We start from the raw sequence: 26,163 nt of genomic DNA, 5'->3' as shown, positions 1-26,163 counted from the left end.
ATCGCTACTTTGTTTAAAATGTACTCACATTTTTAGTGTTAACTCTGTCCGGTTCAAGCACACAAAGTCTATCATTTGAAAAAACACAACGAAAACTACCATGTCGTATACGCCCGTAACTGCTTTTATAAAGCACGGCCTAGAACAGCCCGTAACGAAGAAGGTAATGACTCTGACGAATATCGTATTTCGCTTCAAAACAAAAAAATTATAGTCCTGGCTTCTGACAACTTGAGCACAAGAGTTGTAATTGTAACTCGAACCTCGAACTGAATCCCGGCCCGATCCCGAAATCCCTAAATAAATTTATACAGTTAAAAACTTGGAAAAAATATTGGCCCGCAAGCGTTTTCATCTTATAAAAATTGGTCCTCTTTAAAAAAAGAGTTTGTACATCCCTGGCCTAAGAGATAAAAAAAACGAACCAAATATTTTGATATGAAGACCAAACTGTAGGCCAAATGATGATGCACCGAAGTTTCGGTTGGCCGAAACATTTCGGCCGAACACGCTGTTTTTCGATGTTTCGATTTTGGCCCGAACTTTTTCACAAATTCGGCCGAAGCTGAACATTTTAAATGCATGGAATTAATGCTCAAACTATCATTTTCACCAATACGAAACGTCCTAAATTAACTAATTGTTGTATCTATAAAATACGAGCCACTTTGTCTGCAAAATATTACAAGTTTAGTAAAGCTTCGGCATTGTAAAAGTGATTTTGATTTGTCATAATTTACTTCACTCGCATCAACAACACAAAGTTCAGTTGAAAACATCCATAGAAACGAGGATTTTCGGTTCGGCCTGGTTCGGCCTGATTCGGCCGGAATTATTTGGCCTCGTGGCTACATATTCGGTTTCGGCCCGAATCTTTTTAGGCGGGTTCGGTGCATCACTAGTTACAAGTATTAAAATGTAACTACGACCACCCGATCCGTCTACTTTTAGGCGCTTTAAACTGTCGAATTCTGGATAATCCCGGGCCTTTATGCTGTCGTATTATATTCCATATTATGGATTCTGTGCTGCTATTGATATTACGAACAGCTTAGGGGGTTACCCTAGGTGTTGTTTTCGTTGGTTGTGGCTGTTTGTTGACAAATTAAATCAGCTGAACTGAAGCTTACAGTGCGGTAGGAAGTTGGAAGTTAGAACACTGGCTTCAATTTATGGAGTTTTTTCCTAAAATTGGTGGTAAGTTTAACTTATTTATTTTGTAAATAATAGAAAACCATTTTAATACAGAAAGACATATCACATATTTGTCTGAGCTGAGGAGTCAGGACATTAACTGGGTTCACACACAGGAAGTAGATTTTGAGTGAAGCAGCATAGTTTTACGAGTTTGTCAGCCTTAAAAGTGACAAGAATCTGTGCCCCTGCAGGGACCTGGTGTGTATTTGATTTGGACAAAAACATCAAGGTGTTGGAAGTTTAAACTCATATGGGCAACACTTCCATCGATTATAAACAAGGCAGCTACACAGATGGTGTATTTTTGATTAAAGGAAGGTCCTAATTGTTTCAGAAAAAAATGCAACCCGGACAAGTCTGGAAATGTTTGGGCTGGTGGTGAAAATTGGAATGTTCAAACCAATACACTACAAGTACAGGACAAGTGACAGAGAGACAGATTTGGTGAACCACAGATGATTGTGTGAGTAAACAGTTGATCTAATAAACTTAAGGCAGATTAATATAGCATGACTTTGATATTTGGTATAGAAGTGTTTTACACACCTTACAAACTATTACCTGAAAGACTGCGATAGCATGCCTAGTTTTATTGACTGATTTTATTTGGTTGCCTCCAGCACTTGTAATATTAATGACTGGTAAAAACACTAAAATGGGTTCAAAATTGTTTGCGATTTTGAACATATACTGTATGTTTTTTTAGTTAATAGTGAATTGAAATTTATTACTATATTGTGCAATTGCAGCTAAAGCTATGGGTGAATCCTCATATGTACCATACAAACTCATCTTATGGTTTGCCATGAAGATGTCATTTGACAACAATTGCAGTGTTGGATTTCCCAACCAAAAACAATTTAAAGCATGCTTTTTGTCTTTAAAAGAAGCAAATGACACAAAGGCTATGGACTGAAGAGTAGACCAGGTAGATATATATACAATTATAGTACAAAATAGGTTACATTGTTTAACATAAATCAACTGTGTTTGTTCAAATTAATATTGCACCATTGCTACTAAAATAAATTCTACTTTCACAGTGAGATTTACTTAGCAGATATCTCCAATTGTTAACAAAATGTTTGTTAAAAAATGTTGCAGATAGTTTAGTTTGCAGCTCAGCTATTTTTATATTATGACCATTACATAGCAGTACTGTCATATAGTCATTTGATGGTAGCATAAAAAGCCTTTTTAGCAACTAACCATTTGGTTATCAAGTAAAGATTGTAAAAAAACAATTGCATTTAATTAACTCCAACGTTTCAAAACTAGATTTTTATGGTGTTTAATTATTTCATTAAATTTGTGTTTTATTACATGACAAGGCAAGGAGATATTACCCTTAAAATCTGGAAAAGTTAGATGCAAGGGAAGGATATGTGTACTATTTGAAACTTTAACCTTTACACAGCTATAGATTGCATGCAATCTGCTTTCTGTATTCCACATCCAGCACATTAACCAAGATATGACCAAAGGTTCAACATAATAAGCAAATCTGTCTATTCCAATTGTTGGGTAATATTTAGATTGCTATATATGTCCCAATCTATTTGTTAATTTGTGGTGCTTTTTGTGCTTATTTTAATGCCAATTGTATTGTTTTTTTGTTACACTGCGTTTTTAGTCTACAATTTTTATCCACATTTAATACTGAGTAAAAATCCATGACCACTTCCAAATGTTGAACCAGAATTATTTCACTGGATGTGAGGTGTTTTAATGCATTATTGCTGAGATACATTTGTGGCGCTTTTCATTGCGAGTTCTTTCAAAAGTTACAAAGTAAAGCCTCACGGAATTGGATCAATGGCTTGAATAAAGAATGTACAATCCGTGTTTCATTTCTACAGACTTGTTGAGGAAAGTTTACTCCAGAGAAACACAGGCGCAATGGTGTAACATAATGATGTAATATTCGCATTGACGTCATGAGTAAGAGCGGACGTGACTTGTAAGTTTTCCCATTACGTGATTTATATACCTCAAGTGTTTGATTGCGTGAGACCGCAGAGGTACATCCCATATAATTGCTAATTGATGTTTTGAACACAGGATGGAAACGTTCTGTGCCTCCAGGCCAATAACAGATCCCATGTGCGTAGTTTAATGACGATGTTTTGATATGTGTTTATATACCGTATCTTTCAAGTTCTCGTTGGGCAGATTTGACTGGGCTTCGCCCCAGCCCTGGACATTATTCTATTCGATTCGACTTCGGTTGGGCGTATGAATCACATTACGTCAAGCCACGTTTAAATCCGCATTACCGTTGTTGTCAACCGCACAAACACAACCAACCAAAGCTTCGTGCTTGCAATCGGATTTTGGAACTTCAAACCTCAGAACCCTGCCATATTTCCTACAATTTGGTGACCTCGACTGCGATAGCTTCCAGCAGCAAAATAACGACTAAGAAGAACAACTGTGACCGTGAGTACCAAAACAATTGTACTTTTGGTCGGAAGATCTTTCATCATCTAAACGAAGATAATCTTTCTTAAACCATTCAACAAATAACCTTCTGATCCATTCAAGTGTCAAGTAACAATCAAGCAAGCGGTACAACTTAACCCCGCAACAATCAAGCATCGCTTCGACTACGACGAGTCGACGAACAAGCATTAAGCCTTGCCAAGTGCTAGAAGGTTACTATCAATCAATCCATCCATCCACAAGAATTCAAAAGCACGAGCTTTCAATTTCTTGACGAATCAATCAAGCTCGAACTATTGAGGAGGATATGTACTATTCGAGGTACGAAGATGGGAAACACAAACTGTCTATTATAACTGGATTACGGAACAAATGGAACAAGCAAATACATCAAGCATCGTCATAAATCACTACTTCAACGATGACACTTCTTGAATCTTACCAGTTAAGTTATACCTTTTGTTTTTGTTATGTCATTAAGTTCTTTGCCTACCCCATTCTTGGGATATGTTATACTAACACCTTTGTTTGTCTCTTTATTTGTAATGTGCTAGTTTAAAAGCTACTTATGGTAAACACACACTTAATTTGAACTATTAATTTCGAAACTAAGCTTTTTATTATCGCTTTTGCTTGTCTCGATATCCATTAGCTTCGTGGAGACTCGACTATTCGAGTTGAGACACTTTATTCTCTAGTATGCCACCGAGGAAAAGTTAGCTCTTGGTAGCGTTTGTGTCTGATCAACACAAATTATTACTTTTCGTGGTTCTGAGAAATACGTTAGCTTCTCGCGCGTACCTGCTTTACATCGGTCCGTATTGTATGCAAGCAACATGCTCTATTTTTGACGGGATGAGACTTTTCCCCGCACTTATATTCTCCCATGACACTTCACAAGGTTGCTATACCTTTACTGGCTAGATGGCGTCCCAATTGGAAACATGATGCATTAGACACTAGACCAGATATCTTTGCTAGGCCATAGCTGCCTCAGATGTTGCTTACTGAAGCATATTTACGTGAATAACTTTGACCACGTAGAGTAAAAGTGATTATTATTTAGTGATGTTTTGTTATTTGTAATTGCATCTAAATTTTGCTCTAGCACAAAGCAAACTGTTTTTGTACGTGTACTGCTGTTTATTTTATTGTTACAGAAATGTGAATTCATACAACTACTTGTGGCACAATGAAGGAGGACATTTGAATTTCCCATACCACTGCTAAACCCGATTCTCGAATTTTCGGATAACTGTCGACAACCGAGCTCGAGAGACGTGCAAGCGTTATGACAAATTTTACTGTTAATGCATATCAGTTTTGGTGTGGTTAATTAAATGTTTTTCTTTTGTATGTCATAATTGTTTTCACATGTTTTTTTCGCAATTCTTTCTTGTGCATGTTTCATGTAAAACACTTTTTGGAGGAAGACTAATGTAACATAATGATGTAATATTCGCATTGACGTCATGAGTAAGAGCGGACGTGACTTGTAAGTTTTCCCATTACGTGATTTATATACCTCAAGTGTTTGATTGCGTGAGACCGCAGAGGTACATCCCATATAATTGCTAATTGATGTTTTGAACACAGGATGGAAACGTTCTGTGCCTCCAGGCCAATAACAGATCCCATGTGCGTAGTTTAATGACGTTGTTTTGATATGTGTTTATATACCGTATCTTTCAAGTTCTCGTTGGGCAGATTTGACTGGGCTTCGCCCCAGCCCTGGACATTATTCTATTCGATTCGACTTCGGTTGGGCGTATGAATCACATTACGTCAAGCCACGTTTAAATTGCATTACTGTTGGTGTTATAATAAAACAAACTAACCAACGGCTGGACTATTGCTGTAAGAAGAATCAGGAAAACGCAAGTCGCAGAACACGTAATAATATACATACCTATTTCCTACAATGGGTTACCTTGGTAGAAATAGTAAAATTATAGTCAAGAGATAGGGGGCAATTCAGGGAGCGTAAACTTGCTTGAAAGGAAAGCAAATCAACGTCCTGTTGTTTCAGCTTTTGTTAAAAAACTTAATCACGTCACGCTCCTTGACTCGTTAGTTTGAAACTTTGTGTTGCAAGCAAGCTTTATTGCGTCACTATCTGTTGTTTCACATCAATTAGAAAACAATGACTATTCTTTAGTGCTAGACGATACAGTGATTTACCTACTTCAGGTTTTTTCGCATACCTTGGAAGTAATTAAGCATACGAAAGTTGTGTGTCTAATACAACTAATTCAACATTAAGTTTCACATCCTACAAAAAGCAAAAAACAAAAAAACAGTTTATGGTTTGTTTATGTCTTCGGTAGCTTACGACGATGAACACATGGCTTTGCATAAGGTCGCTAAAAGATTAAACAAAACTTTAGTCTTCAAATCTTACTTAACAAATGCCGACATGTTTAAAGAAACATAAAATAGTGTAAAGGCGCCAAAAACTTTTTGTGTGCTACTGGCGTTCGTGCTCCAAGTCGTAAAATAAAATGGCCTGCAGAAATTAGCAATATCAGTCACAAGCAACAATTCAAAAAGCTCGTTTGAAAAACCGTTTTGCCTGTGAAAACCGAATGATTTTATCTCAAACCGTTTGTGTTTTATGGCCGGCAATCTTTATCCCTGTGCGACCATTGTCGTCAGTGCGTGGACGGTCATGCCCTTCGACAAAATGATGATGTACGCTTCTTATTTTCGTTTTGCTTCTGGCAACAAGCTGAAACTTTGCAAGCTGTTACAAATTACAATTCCAAGTTGTCCTGTGCAAACCGTTTAATTTTATCTCAAACCGTTCGTGTTTTATAGCCGGCAATCTTTATCCCTGTGCGACCATTGTCGTCAGTGCGTGGACGGTCATGCCCTTCGACAAAATGATGATGTACGCTTCTTATTTTCGTTTTGCTTCTGGCAACAAGCTGAAACTTTGCAAGCTGTTACAGATTACAATTCCAAGTTGTCCTGTGCAAACCGTTTAATTTTATCTTAAACCGTTCGTGTTTTATAGCCGACAGTCTTAATCACCATGCGACATTATTGTATGGTATGGTGTGGCGGTCAAGCCATTCGACGAATGATGATGTACGCTTCTTATTTTCGTTTCGCTTATGGCAGCAAGCTGAAACTTTGCAAGCTGTTACAGATTACAATTCCAAGTTGTCCTGTGCAAACCGTTTAGTTTTATCTTAAACCGTTCGTGTTTTATAGCCGACAGTCTTAATCACTGTGCGACATTATTGTATGGTATGGTGTGGCGGTCAAGCCATTCGACGAATGATGATGTACGCTTCTTATTTTCGTTTCGCTTATGGCAGCAAGCTGAAACTTTGCAAGATGTTACAGATTACAATTCCACGTTGGCCTGTGAAAACCGTTTAATTTTATCTCAAACCGTTCGTGTTTTATAGCCGGCAATCTTTATCCCTGTGCGACCATTGTCGTCAGTGCGTGGACGGTTATGCCCTTCGACGAATGATGATGTACGCTTCTTATTTTCGTTTTATTTTGGCAACAAGCTGAAACTCGGCCAGCTGTTATAGTTTACAATTCCAAGTTGTCCTGTGAAAAACGTTTAATTTTATCTCAAGAAGTGTACATCATCATTCGTCGAAGGGCTTGACCGCCACACCATACCATACAATAATGTCGCACAGTGATTAAGACTGTCGGCTATAAAACACGAACGGTTTGAGATAAAATTAAACGGTTTTCACAGGCCAACGTGGAATTGTAATCTGTAATAGCTTGCAAAGTTTCAGCTTGTTGCCATAAGCGAAACAAAAATAAGAAGCGTACATCATCATTCGTCGAATGGCATGACCGCCCACAAACTGACGACAATGGTCGCACAGGGATAAAGATTGCCGGCTATAAAACACGAACGGTTTGAGATAAAATTAAACGGTTTTCACAGGCCAACATGGAATTGTAATCTGCAACAGCTTGCAAAGTTTCAGCTTGTTGCCATAAGCAAAACGAAAATAAGAAGCGTACATCATCATTCGTCGAAGGGCATAACCGTCCACGCACTGACGACAATGGTCGCACAGGGATAAAGATTGCCAGCCATAAAACACAAACGGCTTGAGATAAAATGATTCGGTTGTCATAGGCAAAACGATTTTTCAAACGAGCCTTTTGAATTGTTGCTTGTGACTGATATTGCTAATTTCTGCAGGCCATTTTATTTCACGACGTGGAGCACGAACGCCAGTATCACACAAAAAGTTTTTGGCGCCTTTACACTATTTTATGTTTCTTTAAACATGTCGGCATTTGTTAAGTAATATTTGAAGACTAAAGTTTTGTTTAATCTTTTAGCGACCTTATGCACAGTCATGTGATACCAAAGAAACTACTTCATCGTCGTAAGCTACCGAAGACAAAAACAAACCATAAACTGTTTTTTTTTGCTTTTTATAGGATAAGTAAGACTTATTGTTGAATTAGTTGTATTAGACACACAACTTTCGTATGCTCAATTACATTCAAGGTATGCGAAAAAACCTGAAGTAGGTAAATCACTGTATCGTTAAGCACTAAAGAATAGTCATTGTTTTCTAATTGATGTGAAACAACAGATAATGACGCAATAAAGCTTGCTTGCAACACAAAGTTTCAAACTAACGAGTCAAGGAGCGTGACGTGATTAAGTTTTTTAACAAAAGCTGAAACAACAGGACGTTGATTTGCTTTCCTTTCAAGCAAGTTTACGCTCCCTGAATTGTCCCCTATCTCTTGACTATAATTTTACTATTTCTACCAAGGTAACCCATTGCGCCTGTTGTTTCACGCCTGTTGTTTCAAGTAAACTTTCCTCAACAAGTCTGTAGAAATGAAACACGGATTGTACATTCTTTATTCAAGCCATTGATCCAATTCCGTGCAGCTTAACTTTGTAACTTTTGAAAGAACTCGCAATGAAAAGCGCCACAAATGTATCTCAGCAATAATGCAGTAAAACAACTCACATCCAGTGAAATAATTCTGGTTCAACATTTGGAAGTGGTCATGGATTTTTACTCAGTATTAAATGTGGATAAAAATTGTAGACTAAAAACGCAATGTAACAAAAAACAAACAAACAATACAATTTGCATTAAAATAAGCACAAAAAGCACCACAAATTAACATATTTTACAACAATTGGAATAGACAGATTTGCTTATTATGTTGAACCTTTGGTCATATCTTGGTTAATGTGCTGGATGTGGAATGCAGAAAGCAGATTGCATGTAATCTATAGCTGTGTAAAGGTTAAAGTTTCAAATAGTACACATATCCTTCCCTTGCATCTAACTTTTCCAGATTTTAAGGGTAATATCTCCTTGCCTTGTCCTGTAATAAAACACAAATTTAATGAAATAATTAAACACCATAAAAATCTAGTTTTGAAACAATGGAGTTAATTAAATGCAATTTTTACAATCTTTACTTGATAACCAAATGGTTAGTTGCTAAAAAGGCTTTTTATGCTACCATCAAATGACTATATGACAGTACTGCTATGTAATGGTCATAATATAAAAATAGCTGAGCTGCAAACTAAACTATCTGCAACATTTTTTAACAAACATTTTGTTAACAATTGGAGATATCTGCTAAGTAAATCTCACTGTGAAAGTAGAGCTTATTTTAGTAGCAATGGTGCAATATTAATTTGAACAAACACAGTTGATTTATGTTAAACAATGTAACCTATTTTGTACTATAATTGTATATATATCTACCTGGTCTACTCTTCAGTCCATAGCCTTTGTGTCATTTGCTTCTTTTAAAGACAAAAAGCATGCTTTAAATTGTTTTTGGTTGGGAAATCCAACACTGCAATTGTTGTCAAATGACATCTTCATGGCAAACCATAAGATGAGTTTGTATGGTACATATGAGGATTCACCCATAGCTTTAGCTGCAATTGCACAATATAGTAATAAATTTCAATTCACTATTAACTAAAAAAACATACAGTATATGTTCAAAATCGCAAACAATTTTGAACCCATTTTAGTGTTTTTACCAGTCATTAATATTGCAAGTGCTGGAGGCAACCAAATAAAATCAGTCAATAAAACTAGGCATGCTATCGCAGTCTTTCAGGTAATAGTTTGTAAGGTGTGTAAAACACTTCTATACCAAATATCAAAGTCATGCTATATTAATCTGCCTTAAGTTTATTAGATCAACTGTTTACTCACACAATCATCTGTGGTTCACCAAATCTGTCTCTCTGTCACTTGTCCTGTATATACTTGTAGTGTATTGGTTTCAACATTCCAATTTTCACCACCAGCCCAAACATTTCCAGAATTGTCCGGGTTGCATTTTTTTCTGAAACAATTAGGACCTTCCTTTAATCAAAAATACACCATCTGTGTAGCTGCCTTGTTTATAATCGATGGAAGTGTTGCCCATATGAGTTTAAACTTCCAACACCTTGATGTTTTTGTCCAAATCAAATACACACCAGGTCCCTGCAGGGGCACAGATTCTTGTCACTTTTAAGGCTGACAAACTCGTAAAACTATGCTGCTTCACTCAAAATCTACTTCCTGTGTGTGAACCCAGTTAATGTCCTCAGCTCAGACAAATATGTGATATGTCTTTCTGTATTAAAATGGTTTTCTATTATTTACAAAATAAATAAGTTAAACTTACCACCAATTTTAGGAAAAAACTCCATAAATTGAAGCCAGTGTTCTAACTTCCAACTTCCTACCGCACTGTAAGCTTCAGTTCAGCTGATTTAATTTGTCAACAAACAGCCACAACCAACGAAAACAACACCTAGGGTAACCCCCTAAGCTGTTCGTAATATCAATAGCATACCATGTCGCTTAAAGCGCAGAATCCATAACATGGAATATAATACGACAGCATAAAGGCCCGGGATTATCCAGAATTCGACAGTTTAAAGCGCCTAAAAGTAGACGGATCGGGTGCTACGACACAACTGTTGCAAGTAAAGTCCGGCCCGAGTTATTCCCGTTTTATGTCAGCTTCATCTCAAACCTTAAACAGGAAGTCCGGCCCGACTTCTGCCCTTGACCAGTCAATTAACCGACACATAGGCCTACATTTTGATAAAAAATGTGTATATTACAGATTCCCAACTTTCGATTCTCCCCTCAAGCGTCCATGGGTTGGTTTCAGAAGTCGATGAAGGTAAAATTTAAACTAGGTCCCAAAGAGAGCTTTACGTACACTTTATCTAGTAATATGTCAAAATCCAATGATGCAGTGCAAATAACAATTTCCTACAATTTAACAGTGAAAAACAGTTAAGTGACGCATGAACAACGTCACTTGACGTCAGCGCTGGCACGTAAATATTTGTCGCGGGCTGGACTCTTGGTCATGTTGCACGCCCGTGACGTAAACTTTTCAAAAATATCTGTTATCCTTGGAGAGAAGGATTACAATGACGCCTACCACACCACAGTGCTTCGTTTAATGTTACGCTGTTACCGTGCAAGAACATAAGGTATAAGGTTACAATGTGGTGTGTTTGTACATGTTTTTTTTCACAATTTTATTAAAATGTCGTCAAAATTTAAACACAAAACACTTTTGAGGCGTTTATTCGTTACAATACGCGACCGCTAATGTTCAAACTTGGTCAAATTTAATCTCCACAACATTGGGTGCTTCAACGCAAAATATGTCAATAAAGTTATGATACTTCATTGGCCACAACGATCATCAAATTTTCTACATTAAAAAAAAACATTGTTAACTAACATTCTGTAGTCAGGAAGTGTTTTCTATCGCAGTTTTTGCGATCATGTTACGTATGTTGTGCCTAGTTACTTTTTTGGTTTTTACAGTTCCACACTAAACCAAAAACGTAAACACACGGAACATATTAGAGGTTAGTGTTTATTTTGGCAGAATGTGTAAGTTTAACTTTGAACTCAATTCTGTCACCATTGATACATTTTTGTTAAGTATATCCAGTTTTGGTAAAAAGCAAGACGAACTTGTAGACAGATAGAAAACATAAAAAATACTCGCGGAATAAGAGTGGGGTAATACCCCAAAACGCAAATGTTGAGGTGGGATCAGAAATTTAATCAGGTTTCTTGACTTTAGTTTTTGTTTTTATTTGCAAGATTGGGTTTAATAAAGCTTTAGTTGGTGGTAATGTGGTATATTTTATTTAATGCAGAATATTTAAACGCTTACGAGACATCCTTAGCAGCCAGTTTAGTGGCAGTCACAGACATTGAAAAATATGGATCGTTGGGTTGGAAAGGTTGCTCTGGTAACTGGTGCCTCTGTTGGAATTGGAAACTCGATTGCTCGAAAACTTGCTGAGCATGGAATGAAAGTTGTGGCTTGTGCGAGAAACAAACAACAACTGGATGAACTGGCTGCAGCTGTGAATGGGAAAGGGGATATATTTCCATATCAATGCGATGTGAAGGATGAAAAGCAAATCATTGGAATGTTTGACTTCATCAGAAATAAGTTTGGAACGATTCATGTTTGTGTAAATAACGCTGGGCTTGCACGTGAAGCATCAATATTGGCTGGAAATACTGAGGTAAATATTTTCATTCGACTTATTGTTGTGTATATTTTTACAAACAATTTGATAACCTTAAGAACACTGTACACAGATAGAACTTGTGTATAAAGAACAAGTCTTGCATATCTTTTGACAATACATGTATGCTATACTCAAATTCTGAAATTGGCAGCTAGTTTTTTTTAATTGAATTAATAAACTATTTCGATTTTTGTAAATATTTAAGCATGGAGGTTAATTATTTAAATTATTAGCTACTTAAAAGTCTCTAATAAAATTACTTTGCTAAACCTTATAAAATCTATTCACAGGAGTGGCGTGAAATGTTTGATGTGAATGTGATCGGTTTGTGCATTGGATGTCGTGAGTCCGTGAAACTCATGAGAGAAAGTGGAGTAGATGATGGGCATGTGATTAACATCAATAGCATGTCTGGTCATCGAATATTAGGACTGCCATTGTACAGTGCAACTAAGTTTGCAGTCACTGCATTAAGTGAAGGATTACGAAAAGAATTAAATGAAACAAAAACCCACATTCGTTGTACTTCTATATCTCCTGGTGTTGTGGAAACAGAATTTGCTGCAAGGTAAATTATATTTGATTAAATTATTATTTATTGCTAAAAAAATGATGAAACGACAGATTTGGGCTACAAATTTGCTCAGATCAGCATTTCTCAAACTTATACGGATTGCGTACCACCTGACAACTTTTTCTATCGCGTGCTACCACCTAAACCAGTGGTTCCCAACCATTTTGTAGTCACGGACCCCTTTTATAAATTTAAAGCCTGCGGACCCCCAACGTAATTTCCAACAGGTATTTTTATGTTTCTCGTTTTTTTGCATTATACATTAGGATGCATTTGAAGCATTTTTATTCACCTTCACAGTCCTTTAATTTCAAAGAAGTTTTTGTATTGTAGCGGCCAACACAACAAATTGAGACACTTTCTGGTATATTTTTTAACGTGACACAACACTTAAAGTCTTTTGCCCATGTGTGTTATGATGTCACAATCGGAAAAACAATCACAAAAAGTAACTGTTCAGTGTTCTTGGCTCAATTAAGGGGTGATCAACAATTTGCATTTGTATGCAGGATTGTAAAAACAATTGAGAAACTTAAATATATTTAGCCTTAGAAACAGGCCTATTTTCTCCGCGTATTTAGCAATTATAAGAAACTGTCCAAAACACGACTATCGCACAAACCAGGGCTGATAAGTTGGGTCAGTTGAGGTGCAATTTTAAATTGGACTTAAATTAGGTATTACAAAAATCTACTTGCATATCACATAAAAAGTTCCGACGTACCACTAGTGGTACGCATACCACAGTTTGAGAACCACTGGCTTAGATACATTCACAAGGTCTTTTTCTAGGACAAGATTTGAAATTTAAATATGTGCTAAACCCTGCAGTCTCAAACACCTTCATGCACAAAACTCAAATATAAAAATATACACCTAGAATAGAAATTTCTACTCACATAATGCTTTGTACTCAATGCAGTACAGTAGGTGGCTTGTTGTGAAATACCAAAACACTTATCTGCATTTAAACCCTGCAATGCATGTGCGTGAAAGGTTGATATTGTTTTGAAACCTATGTCTAAACACTAATGATAAGATTCTCCTACAAACTATTGTAGAGTTTCAGTTGCACTAACAAGCCAACAAAAGTATGAAAAGATATTATACCCACTTTTTTCTGCTACTGTAAAAATCATGTTTATTACATTCTTTGGAACAGGGGTCGGCAGCCTTTTAAATGCTGCATGTCAGTTTACTGGTTATGTCAAAATAATAATGGGTAAGCATGCCAAAATTATTGTGTGTAATACTGGTTTGTGCCGTCTGATTTCAATTGCAATTAAAAAGCAGACATGTCTGTTTTTGCAGTTTTCATTCTTATTGCCATAAGTCATATAAAATTTTAGTTCTGTCAAACTGTACTTAAATATGAAACCTAAAAATTGCTTGGCGCGCCATGAAACCTCACCTTCAAGGTTGGTATGCATGACTGAGTTGTCGATCTCTGCTCTAGGGTAGGGCTTCTAACACAAGAACTCACAGTACAATAGGTTTGCTAAATACCGATAGATGGCATAAATAGTGCAGTTATTTTACTTAACAGTGAGACTGGAAAAGGGTTAGTGCCTAAAGTTAACATAAGAGTTTTTATGTTGTTGATATGTTGATTTTATTGTTATTATTATAAAGAAACCTTACACCAACCTTACTAGCCCTAACTGTCAGCATTTTTTACACAAACTGCATTTAAAATATTTATGTGTGCACCTATCGGATTTTAGCAAACCTGTCTACTGTAGTTCCTGTGTTAGTAGCTCTACCCTGCTCTAAAGCATGTCTTCTACTCTTTAAAGTAACATACATCCAAGGTTAAAATCTGAAGCTTTTGCACAAGAAATACTTCTTCTAAGACTCCTAGTTTAAAAAACTGCTTATTGTAGCACCATGTGAGAAAGTTTATATACAACTGTGTTACAGGTTGAGCAATAATGATGAAACCACCATAGAGGAATGGTATTCTCCTATCAAGTGTTTGCAAGCTGAAGACATTGCTGATGCTGTTTTATTTGCATTGCAAGCCCCATCTCATGTGAATGTCAATGAAATTATGATACGACCCACAGAACAAGCTATGTGACCTGAACTGCTGTTTTTTTGTTTGGTGCTTGCCTCAAATAGAATGAATATGCAAACTATTAAAATATTATTTATTGTTTAATGTTGGTTGATGGTGCTAAAATCCAAAACCTTTTAAATAAAAACAAAAATTTAAGTTTAGAGCCATTTTTGTTTTATCTTATTTTGTTTTTATGACAGAAATTGTGAATTGGATTTACAACAAGTAATTGAAGGTGCCAGCTACCTTGTTTATGGGTTTCAACTAACCAAGACTAAAAATGTACAAAATTATTCATTTTTACAAACATGAGTGCAAAGCTTTTTCAATGCTCAAACTTTTTGCCTTCAATCATTTGATGCATCATGTTTTTCCACTTTTGCAAGTATGTTGTTTCAGGGTGTGGTTGTGTTTGTTATATTGCCTAAGTCTGTGCTTAGCAAATCCTCAGCTACCAGTTTAGTGGAAAATGAATATTTAATATTTCGCAACTGCAAAGTTTTTTGTGTACCAACAAAAGTTTGGCGAAGGAAGGTTGTGCTTGGTTTCTATTGGACAGTGAAATACTTTACTTTAAGATAAGAGTTTGGCATGTTCATCAATCTCTTTGTAATGTAGATGATGTGCTGAATAGGATTCTTATTTTATTTGCCACATTCTAAAATCAAATCAAATTAGGGGACAACATTGAAATAGATTTTTAAACACTTGAACAAAGTTTTCATGTCTTACAGTTATTTAAATTTACACTGCGTTTTTTGCCATTTGTAACTCCAAAGGAACAGAACAACCGCTGTGCCATAATCCAACATGGTGGAATGGCAACTCAGACAAAGAGAACTCTATTAAGGAGCATGTTAATACACTTTACCAGACATGCAAGCGTAACCTTGCAATTTTGGCAAAGTTCAATGTTATTTGCAAAAAGACACACTATTAAGCCTCTACCATTCTCTCATCATGTCACACATTCGATACTGCATAATAACTCTTTTCTAACATGGGTGGTTAGATTCTAGGGCCCCCTTTCCATTTACTTTAAATAACTTTATCAAATGCCAAAGCATTTTTTACCGATAAATGTAACTGCAAACAAGTCCAAGGTTAACTATTAATAAAGACGAGGGATTTGTTGTGTGTTCTTTTTTCCGGCTTATGAAACTATCCGACAAGTTTTCTTTCGGTGGTTTCTTTTCTTGTCGAACCCCACCCTCTTTCCCTAACACGGGTGGTTAGATTCGGGCCCCCCTCGACCGGTCCCACCAACGCTAGCCCCCAGTCGTGTTATACTCACCTTGCGACCGTTGTGCCACTATCCACCAATTGTGCCATCCACTTTTTTGCGCTCCATAACTTTTTAATGTTGTATAGCTATTTCCAACTTGGGGATTGTTTTAGTGCAATTGTGTCGCTATGTTGTCTTTCACCAAGCAAAATAAACTTAGCGTTTCCTTTGAAAAGTGATTTCTAATTGCACGCTGTATATTTTGCCAACAGAAAGCGGGATGTCCTGTTTATTGCACACGGCTCGGTTTTATCGGATTGAGACAAACACGTTTAGGCTTGCCGTTGTTAAACCAACCATAACTATGCATTATCAAAATGGATGACTGATGTATATTTTCTCGTAACTCTCTTAACCTTTATCCGCATGTATTCTCTTTTAAGAGAGAAACCTATGACGCAAGTTGGGAAGAGGCATATTAACCCCTCGTTTTAGCTGCGTCGGGGCAGATGTTTTATGTGCAGGGTTAGGATTGGTTGTATTGAGACTGAAACCTAGTGTTCAGCCGTATGTTGAAGCCCTGCGTGTAAGCCGCCTTTAAGCAAAATATATTTATCACACAAACGGGGAGAAACTTTGCGTTTTGGCCTACACGACCTGAGGGAGTGTCTTAAAAGTACTTAACGTTGTAAAACATTAAACCTGTCAGTTAAACTTGTTTCGAAATATCCAAAGTCAATTATTTAAAATTGTTCATTAAACCAATGATTTTAAAAGTTTAAAATTAAACAGAGCTAATAAGTTGACGTCATCCACACACGTTTTTCTCGAGTAAGGGGATTTCCCTACAGCTCCTTGCAATTTGCAAATGTAAAGTATAATTACTGCAAAAGAAATTCAGAAAATATGAGGCGTAGTGTCAAAACATCAGCTGGTGTATTTAAATGCGGTAACGTTGAATTTGTCCGAAATATACAAATGCTTACAGTTAGGCTTATCAGCGATGTTTGTTTGAAATAATACTAAACTTTACTACCAGCCCTATTTTCCAACGCTTAATATTTATTATTTTGTCCATTCCGTCAACTAAAAATGTTGCAGGTCCAGGAATTTGACTAGTGTTAGCTGCATTATTAAATTTTATTGTTTGCTACTCTATAAGAAAATTAAAATAAATTGTTTCTACAAAGGTATTTCAAAAACAAGGGTTTAGTGTTAAAACCTAACCTGGTGTTAATTTACCGATTTGTAAAAGTCCAGTGCTTCGTTTTAAGAAGAACAATAAAACGTAATAAGATTTAAACTGTAGTAATAACTATACAGAATAAAATAAACCATGGATCGTTGGTTTGGAAAGGTTGCTCTGGTAACTGGTGCCTCTGTTGGAATTGGAAATTCGATTGCTCGAAAACTTGCTGAGCATGGAATGAAAGTTGTGGCTTGTGCGAGAAACAAACAACAACTGGATGAACTGGCTGCAGCTGTGAATGGGAAAGGGGAGATATTTCCATATCAATGCGATGTGAAAGATGAAAAGCAAATCATTGGAATGTTTGACTTTATCAGGAATAAGTTTGGAACGATTTATGTTTGTGTGAATAATGCTGGACTCGCCCACAGAGCATCAATATTGTCAGGAAATACTGAGGTAATGATATTCTGTTGTTGGTAAAATTGAATGTTACAAGCAGTGGTGAGATTCAGCCGGTTCGCACCAGAACCGTCTCACGAAATTTCATGATATCAGCGAACCGGTTAGCATTACTGATTACTGTCAAATGGACTTTGTAACAGAAATGGGTGAAAAATAGATATTTTGTGACTGAGCGGACTGACAAAAAATTGAATCTCACCGCTGGTTACATGACATAACAATGGTAGTGTATGGCCTATGTGAGGATAAATTTGTGGACTAACAGGTTATGAAAAATGTTTAACAATTGTTTTCACAGGAGTGGCGTGAAATGTTCGACGTGAACGTGATCGCTCTGTGCATTTGTTGTCGTGAGTCCGTGAAACTCATGAGAGAAAGTGGAGTAGATGATGGTCATGTGATCAACATCAATAGCATGTCTGGTCATCGGGTGACACTGCCTGTTTACAGCGCAACAAAGTTTGCAGTCACAGCATTGAGTGAAGGATTGAGAAAGGAATTAAACGAAGCCAAAACCCACATTCGTTGCACTTCTATATCTCCTGGTATGGTCGAGACACAATTTGCTCCAAGGTAGGCAAATTGGATTGTGGATAGCTCCAAATTTAAACTAGCAAAGTTGATTTGAATTTAGTTTGCCATTGGTTGTAAAAACATAATTTAAGCTGACTAACAACAGCTGTTTTTCTTGGGGTTCGAACCAAGCACTGTTGTGGGGACAAATCCCGATCAAGGTTTTTTAATTCCTGTATAAGGGTCAGGGCCCGGACCATTCAGTTTCTGTCCCTAACAACAGCTTTACCTGTCAAATTGTTTAATCTAAACCAGGGGTGTTAAATTTAATTTAGTGCGTTGGACAATATACACTGACCTAAGTTAAAGGGGCCTGCTACCTTGGCAGATGATGATATAATTGCAGTTTTTAGTTACTTACATGTACACTAGTAGCCAACTCATTTATGCAAGTATATTTTAAAAATAATGATAAGACAACCTAACAAACTGATAACAGTTTATTAAACATTAATGCATGGTATGACCTTATAATAATTGTATGTGGTAACTATTTTTTTTGTTATTGCAAATTTGTTATTGTTTATCTGAAATACAAAGTGCAAAACCCCACACAGACGACACTGTAAAGCAGGGGTATCACAGATGTAGCCCTCCGAGAGTTTTTGTGCGGCCAGCGAAGTAACCTTTAGAAAGTATATATGTGTTTCACAATATCTTGTTGTCATGTTACACTGTAACAAATGTTTCGATAGTGTGGCACCTAAAAGTTTGTTTTTGGCCTTTAAAGTTGTTTGAGTTTGACACCCCTGCTGTAGATCATTGAATTGCCTTAACTTTCAGTGCACATGTTGTCCATCATTTATCTGACCAGTTGTTAGTACCTGAATTGGTCAAAACAGTTTCACAAAAAGCTCATTTTACTTAAAAGTCTGCAAATATATTGTTTTTGTAAAAGCATATGAGCCAATAAATGATAAGCTGCAGACAGTGCACACTGTTTCAACCTATAAGGTCTCATCAGTGCAGCTGGTGACGAGAGATCGGCCGCATTGGCTGTCGAGTGTGCACTGCATATTCTTTTTGTATGTAAAAATGTTTCGATGCAGTATATAATTGATTGTCACCTTTTTTACCCACTTTTAATCAACTGTGTAACAGGTTGAACAAAGACACAACTGGCGAAAAGGATTGGTATTCCTCCATGAAGTGCCTGCAAGCTGAAGATATTGCTGATGCTGTTTTATTTGCATTGCAAGCCCCATCACATGTGAACGTCAATGAAATTATGATAAGGCCAACTGAACAAGCTAAATAACTTTTCCTGAGAGCTGAGAATTTACTATTAAAAACACCTACATTACTTAAGGACCCCCATTCCTGGAAGAGGGTTTAATCATGTTTTCACAAATACGCAAATGATTTTAAGATATTGCTAACTTTATGTATATATTTCACATGTAAATGCACCAGTAAACAATTATTTGTCTATTTTTGATCGGTTGTATTTTTTCCCAACCCCTTGTATCCAATGGTGTGCATCCAGATTTTTTTAACTGCCGAACATTTATTTTAGGTCAGGGAATTTTCTCACAGTCGTGCTTTCATAGATTTATGTGTTTATTTCTCTGCTTTGTTTTAAATGTGTGTTACTGCTTCTACAAATAAATTTAAACAAATATAAGGTAACTAACTTTTAAGAACAAACGGTTATTGATGTGTTGTGTTTTGTTTCTTGCAGAAATAGGATTTGGTTTAGTCATAATCACAATAAAAAAATAAAAAAAGCATGGATCGTTGGCTTGGAAAGGTTGCTCTGGTAACTGGTGCATCTGTTGGAATTGGAAACTCGATTGCTCGAAAACTTGCTGAGCATGGAATGAAAGTTGTGGCTTGTGCGAGAAACAAACAACAACTGGATGAACTGGCTGCAGCTGTGAATGGGAAAGGGGAGATATTTCCATATCAATGTGATTTGAAGGATGAAAAGCAAATCATTGGAATGTTTGACTTCATCCGGAATAAGTTTGGAATGATTCATGTTTGTGTGAATAACGCTGGACTTGGACATCAGGCACAAATACTGTCTGGAAATACTGAGGTAATTTTATTTTTGAGAATAATTAAAAAGTAATAGGTTGTAAAAAAATTGTTACAGGAGTGGCGTGAAATGTTTGATGTGAACGTGATCGGTTTGTGCATTGGATGTCGTGAGTCCGTGAAACTCATGAGAGAAAGTGGAGTAGATGATGGTCATGTGATCAACATCAATAGCATGTCAGGTCATCGTGTTGTAAAGTTATCCTTGTATGCTGCAACGAAGTTTGCTGTCACAGCATTAAGTGAGGGATTGAGAAAGGAACTGAAAGAGGCAAAAACCCACATTCGTTGTACTTCTATTTCTCCTGGAAGGGTCGAGACACAATTTGTTCCAAGGTAGAAGACTTGCACATAAAAGCACTCCATACTAAACCTTTTAGGATTAATTAAACCCTGTTTATAAATTTATCACATTAACAAAATTCACAACTAAAACTTTATCACAGCATTTTTGATTCAATTGAAGAATTAACTAAACATATTTTGTTGAAATATGATGCAAAATGTGCATTTTTCATAGGTGAATTATGCATATCTCTAATAGATGGTGGGCGACTTCAGACTTTTTACAGTCTGTTGTTATAGACCAGGGGTGTCCAACCTGTTGCCCGCGGGCCACATGTGGCCTGCAGGAAGGTTCTGAGTGGCCCATGTGGTATGTTTTGAAATGACTCATATTGGCAGTACAATCACCTACGTAATTTATGGCTAACTTTCATTTCGAAAAATTGGCATATTATTGTTTGCTTTATTTCTTTGTTAGTAGAGTAGTAATACACAACTGTTTAAGTTACTTTTATTGCGTCACAATGCGCATTGTTACGCTTAACAATTTCTACATTGTTACGTCACAATCTGACTCGTGCTTTAAGAGTCAGTCAGTAACGTTTCTTGGTTCATTGAGATACTGGTATCAGAGACTCGCGCAAAACACATTTAGCAGTAAAATATCTTCTGCACTCGGCAGTGATATAGATTATGCCAAACAGGAAACAAAAGCAAGTAACGCTAACAGAACTTTCCGAGAAAGGTTGACATGTGACATTAAATCCCCTGCGAGATCAGTAATTTCTGACAGCCATATAGAAAAAAAATCGCTTCGCATTGCTCCATCGTCCATCTCACCGAATTTTGCCAAACTTGTTAGAGAAAAACAGTGCCGAACTTCACATTGAAATGTCGACGTGTGGGAAAGACTTTGTTGACTTACTATATCTTGGTATGTTTATTGTTCTTATAACTGTAAACGAGGATGATACACACTTCTAAGATTAGAATTTCAGGGTGAGGATTTTAATTAGAAATTGTAAGACAGCTATTTCTAAGATTCCAAACTAGCACTGCCAGTAACACTTAAGTGGCCCGCGCAATAATTGTAAACCGCATGTGGCCCTTTGGCCAAAAAGGTTGGCCATCCCTGCTATAGACGTATGTTGTCTCAATCCTTCATACTAAGTCCTGGTAATTAGCAATGTTGTAATATTCTGCACATATTTTATGGTTTTGGGTTGAGTTACTGTCAAAACTTTAACTTTGTACTTTCGTGCAATCACTGAAGGTTAACAACCCCTTATGACTTTAACTTTGTCAAGTTACGTTTTGCCACCATTTTATAAACATTCCTTACTTAACTGTATTATGCTATTGGAAAAATAAAAACACTGTGTTTTAGACTAAACAAGGATACAAGTGGCGAAAAGGATTATTATTCCTTCATGAAGTGTTTGGAAGCTGACGATATTGCTGATGCAGTTTTATTTACATTGCAAGCCCCATCACATGTTAATGTCAATGAAATTATGATACGGCCTACTGAACAAAGCTTTTAATTAAGCTGGCTAATTCTAATTTGCATGAATAATGTAGTTAAGTGTAAAAGCACTGAGCCAATAAATCAAGCGGCCAACAGTACACACTGTTTCGACGTACCAGGGGTCATCAGTACAGCTGGTGATGAGAGATGGGCCATATTGGCTGCACTGATGAGACCTTATAGGTCCAAACAGTGTGGACAGTCTGTGGCTAAAGTTTTTTTTTTGAATATCAGTATGTTACTTTTATTGTTCACTAACTAGTGGTATTGCTATTACTTTGCAAACATGGATATTTACATGCTTACAAATTATTTTTATGTTCAATTTTTTGTTTTTACTATAAAATCGTAAACCAAATCAAAGTAGATCAATTTGCTTCTGACAGACTTTTTCAAACTTGTCTGAACTGTGGTTGTATGGCTCTATCCAGTAGCAAGGAATGTTTATTAGGAAACAGCTGGTATTAGTGACATATGCATTAGTTCAACAGGACCCTTTTCTGAAGTGTTTATATGTAACAAAACCTTTTTGCTATTGTTGTGTTATGCAAAAGTGTTTTTTTAACTAACGTTAAAAATCTGCTTGTGTTTTCTATGCCATACGGTTGTAAATTCTATTCAATCGCAATTTTTCTTAATTAATGCTTTTGTAGGTGACATTTTGGTTTGCTATTAAACCACGTCCTTATGCAATTAACCTTTGTTGCAATACTGGTGAATATTTTTTGTTTGAACTGCAAAACATTTGTTTTAGATCAGGGAGTTTTGTGGGTCTTGCTTTTCATAGATTTATGTGTCTGTTCCTTTGCTTTGTTTTAAATATGTGTTACTGCTTCTACAAAAAATGTAAATTAAAAAAAAAAAGTTACTTACTTTTTAAAACAGATTGTTGTTGATGTGTTGTGCTTTGTTTCTTGCAGAATATAGGATTTTATTTATGTCATAATCTGAATAAAAACTGAATAATAAACCATGGATTGTTGGGTTGGAAAGGTTGCTCTGGTAACTGGTGCCTCTGTTGGAATTGGAAACTCGATTGCTCGAAAACTTGCTGAGCATGGAATAAAAGTTGTGGCTTGTGCGAGAAACAAACAACAACTGGACGAATTGGCTGCAGCTGTGAATGGGAAAGGGGAGATATTTCCATATCAATGCGATGTGAAAGATGAAAAGCAAATCATTGGAATGTTTGACTTCATCAGAAATAAGTTTGGAACGATTCATGTTTGTGTGAATAATGCTGGACTTGCCCACAGAGCATCAATATTGTCAGGAAATACTGAGGTGGTGGTATTCTGTTGTTGGTAAAATTGAATGTTACAAGCAGGGGTGGGATTCAGCCAGTTCACACCGGTTCTATAGAGTCGTCTCACAAAAATTTATGAGCTGGATAAAAAATATAACTTTTGTGATAAAAGAAAATTGGAATTCCACCACTGGTTAACTTTTTGACCTATGTGAGAATAAATTTGTAAAGTATTAGGTTATGTAAAATGTCTACCAATTGTTTTCACAGGAGTGGCGCGACATGTTCGACGTGAACGTGATCGGTTTGTGTATCTGTTGTCGTGAGTCCGTTAAACTCATGAGAGAAAGTGGAGTAGATGATGGTCATGTGATTAACATCAACAGCATGTCGGGTCATCGAATCTTAGGTCTTCCTTTGTACAGTGCAACTAAGTTTGCTGTCACAGCATTAAGTGAAGGATTGAGAAAAGAATTAAACGAAGCAAAAACCCACATCCGTTGCACTTCTATATCGCCTGGTTTGGTGGAGACACAATTTGCTCCAAGGTAGACAAATTTGGATTGTGGTTAGCTCCAACTTAAATTCAGTATGCCATTGGCTGTAATAACGTATTCCAACCTGACTAACAACAGCTTGTTTTTCTTGGGGTTCGATCCAAGCACTCTCCTGGCGATGAATCCTGATCAAGGTTTTTTATGCCTGTATATGGGCTAGGTACCGGACCATTCAGTTTCTGTCCCTAACAACAGTTTTACCTGTCAAATTGTTCAATCTAAACCAGGGGTGTTTAAATTAATTTAGTGCATTGGACAATATACACTGACCCTAGTTAAAAAGGCCAAATACATTGGCAGATAATGATATAATTGTAGTTTTTAGTTATTTCTATCTACACTAGTAGCTAGTTCTACCATTTATGCAAGTATATTTAAAAAATATGATAAGGCAACCTAACAATTTGATAACAGTTTATTAAACATTAATGCATGGTATGACCTCATAATAATTGTATGTGGTGAAATATTTTTGTTGTCATTGTAAATATGTTATTGTTTATCTGGAATACAAAGTGCAAAACCCCACACAGGCGACAATGTAAAGAAGGGTTGTCAAACATGTAGCCCTCCAAGAGTCATGTTACACTATAAGAAATGTTTCGATGTGCCCTTGACTTACTTAAAAGTTTGTTTTTGGCCCTTAAATTTGTTTGAGTTTAAATTTGTCTTCTGTAGAGCAATGCAGACTTGACTTGGTTTTCAGTGCACATGTTTATCATCTTTCATCTAACCTGTTTTATTTGTTTAGTACCTAAATTAGTCAAAACAGTTTCACAAAAAGCTCATTTTACTCAAAAGTCTGCAAATATATTCTTTTTGTATGTAAAAATGTTTCGATGCAGTATATAATTCATTGTCACCTTTTTTACACACTTTTAATCAACTGTGTCACAGGTTGAACAAAGACACAACTGGCGAAAAGGATTATTATTCCTCCATAAAGTGTTTGCAAGCTGAAGATATTGCTGATGCAGTTTTATTTGCGTTACAAGCCCCATCACATGTTGATGTCAATGAAATTATGATAAGGCCTACTGAGCAAAGCTTTTAATTTAGTTGACAGGTTGCTGGTTTCACTGTAAGCTAGAAAATAGTTATGCTTGCATGAATGTGGCTTAATTTATGTATAATTTGTAGTTTGATTTTCAATTTCAGTTTGTTGCTTTTAATGTTTATTAACTAGTGGTGCTGCTATTAGTTGGCAAACATGATTTAAATGCTTACAAATAGTTTTTGTATTCAATATTTTTGGTTTTACTATAAAAGTGTTAACCAAATCAAAGTAGATTAATTGGCTTTTAAAAAAAATATGTCCGATTTGGGGATGTATCTCAAAACAATAGTAACGGAGTGATCTAGTAGTTTTTGTTTCATATGTATCAGTTTAACAAGACCTTTTTTCTTCAGTATTTGTGAACCAATTTTTTTTGTTATTCTTAAGTTATGCAATCATGTATTATTCCATAAGTTAAAATGATGCCTCAATCATGTTGTAAAGCAAATTATAGTAGTGTGTCAACCGTTTGGTTTTGCATTCTTTCTGTTTGTAATTGTGTTCATTGCGGTGTACGTCACTTGTCACGTGACCGCCTTAGCTTGCTGGAAACTGAAACATGATCATGAACGCTTTTGGGCTGATCCCAGCTATTCATCTATGTCTTAAATGATCACGAACTTCCGACAGCTTTGTGCAGTCGGCGTTACGCAGCCAATTTTGTGAGGTTTGTTCAAGTATGTTTTAGGAGTTCTGCTTTTTATGTATGCAACGTTTATTTACACAGACAAGTCGGTTAAATTGAACTGTTTCCTGTAAGGCGGTTGTATTTCCGAGGTGGGTTCGAATTTGCATAACGAGCTCTGTTAAGCCAATCACAGGAGCGCAATTTGGCTGGTGAGAAGATGGGTGCTTTTTTATCAAATGTTTTGTTTTCTTTCTCCAAATGTTCATCTTTCAGCAAACACACTTAAATTAACAACAATCTCTGCGCAAAAGTGAAGCAAGTATCGATAATATTATTAAAAACCAAGCGTTTTACGGAGCGTTGTTCTTAATCGTATTGTTTCTATTAGGGTTGGAAATTTGGGGCTATAGTGATAGTGGTGGATCGTAAATCAATCTATTTTTGAACACAATTACGGAACGTTTGAGATTCTGGGCTACAAGCAGGGCCCTGAAGAGGAAAAACTTACACTGTTCTAGACCAGGGGTCGGCAACCTTTTTT

At 36.4% G+C, this 26,163-nt stretch overlaps 3 protein-coding genes and 2 long non-coding RNA genes across 5 annotated transcripts; 4 read left to right on the top strand and 1 right to left on the bottom strand.

The window, feature by feature from the left end:
* The first annotated feature begins 1,012 nt into the window (after window positions 1-1,012).
* Window positions 1,013-5,480, top strand: LOC145214757 (uncharacterized). The gene is made up of 3 exons (XR_013857118.1): window positions 1,013-1,197; window positions 1,532-1,660; window positions 1,947-5,480. It is a non-coding gene; the product is annotated as an uncharacterized LOC145214757 (long non-coding RNA).
* Window positions 5,481-8,488: 3,008 nt separating this feature from the next.
* On the bottom strand, window positions 8,489-10,611 carry LOC145215423 (uncharacterized). The gene is made up of 4 exons (XR_013857302.1): window positions 10,303-10,611; window positions 9,843-9,975; window positions 9,378-9,556; window positions 8,489-8,985 (listed from the first exon to the last, which is right to left on the bottom strand). It is a non-coding gene; the product is annotated as an uncharacterized LOC145215423 (long non-coding RNA).
* Window positions 10,612-11,792: 1,181 nt separating this feature from the next.
* Window positions 11,793-15,362, top strand: LOC145213465 (dehydrogenase/reductase SDR family member 11-like). The gene is made up of 3 exons (XM_080081750.1): window positions 11,793-12,190; window positions 12,487-12,764; window positions 14,691-15,362. Exons 1-3 carry the CDS (start codon window positions 11,879-11,881, stop codon window positions 14,848-14,850), a joined length of 750 nt encoding a protein of 249 aa, XP_079937876.1. The 5' UTR covers window positions 11,793-11,878; the 3' UTR covers window positions 14,851-15,362.
* A 1,869-nt stretch (window positions 15,363-17,231) lies between these two features.
* On the top strand, window positions 17,232-25,587 carry LOC145215635 (uncharacterized). The gene is made up of 6 exons (XM_080084363.1): window positions 17,232-17,702; window positions 18,007-18,281; window positions 19,383-19,530; window positions 23,104-23,418; window positions 23,651-23,928; window positions 24,835-25,587. Exons 1-6 carry the CDS (start codon window positions 17,391-17,393, stop codon window positions 24,989-24,991), a joined length of 1,485 nt encoding a protein of 494 aa, XP_079940489.1. The 5' UTR covers window positions 17,232-17,390; the 3' UTR covers window positions 24,992-25,587.
* On the top strand, window positions 19,535-23,056 carry LOC145213466 (dehydrogenase/reductase SDR family member 11-like). Its single transcript, XM_080081751.1, has 3 exons — window positions 19,535-20,322; window positions 20,380-20,657; window positions 21,994-23,056. Exons 1-3 carry the CDS (start codon window positions 20,011-20,013, stop codon window positions 22,148-22,150), a joined length of 747 nt encoding a protein of 248 aa, XP_079937877.1. The 5' UTR covers window positions 19,535-20,010; the 3' UTR covers window positions 22,151-23,056.
* Window positions 25,588-26,163: the final 576 nt, after the last annotated feature.

This window comes from Phallusia mammillata, chromosome 2, assembly GCF_965637545.1.
Source record: "Phallusia mammillata chromosome 2, kaPhaMamm4.hap1.1, whole genome shotgun sequence".
NCBI lineage: Eukaryota > Metazoa > Chordata > Ascidiacea > Phlebobranchia > Ascidiidae > Phallusia > Phallusia mammillata.
The sequence above is the reverse complement of the archived record's forward strand: the minus strand, read 5'-3'. Positions and strand labels throughout refer to the sequence as shown.

What these genes read in the sequence shown, in the direction of transcription:
- LOC145213465 (XM_080081750.1), top strand. Translation starts at nt 11,879, where the DNA reads ATGGATCGTTGGGTTGGAAAGGTTGCTCTGGTAACTGGTGCCTCTGTT. An exon ending in TATTGGCTGGAAATACTGAG is followed by an intron (nt 12,191 to 12,486) that starts GTAAATATTTTC and finishes ATCTATTCACAG; the next exon opens with GAGTGGCGTGAAATGTTTGA. An exon ending in GAAACAGAATTTGCTGCAAG is followed by an intron (nt 12,765 to 14,690) that starts GTAAATTATATT and finishes ACTGTGTTACAG; the next exon opens with GTTGAGCAATAATGATGAAA.
- LOC145215635 (XM_080084363.1), top strand. Translation starts at nt 17,391, where the DNA reads ATGGATCGTTGGTTTGGAAAGGTTGCTCTGGTAACTGGTGCCTCTGTT. An exon ending in GAGACACAATTTGCTCCAAG is followed by an intron (nt 18,282 to 19,382) that starts GTAGGCAAATTG and finishes ACTGTGTAACAG; the next exon opens with GTTGAACAAAGACACAACTG. An exon ending in TGATAAGGCCAACTGAACAA is followed by an intron (nt 19,531 to 23,103) that starts GCTAAATAACTT and finishes ACTGAATAATAA; the next exon opens with ACCATGGATTGTTGGGTTGG.
- LOC145213466 (XM_080081751.1), top strand. Translation starts at nt 20,011, where the DNA reads ATGGATCGTTGGCTTGGAAAGGTTGCTCTGGTAACTGGTGCATCTGTT. An exon ending in TACTGTCTGGAAATACTGAG is followed by an intron (nt 20,323 to 20,379) that starts GTAATTTTATTT and finishes AAATTGTTACAG; the next exon opens with GAGTGGCGTGAAATGTTTGA. An exon ending in GAGACACAATTTGTTCCAAG is followed by an intron (nt 20,658 to 21,993) that starts GTAGAAGACTTG and finishes ACTGTGTTTTAG; the next exon opens with ACTAAACAAGGATACAAGTG.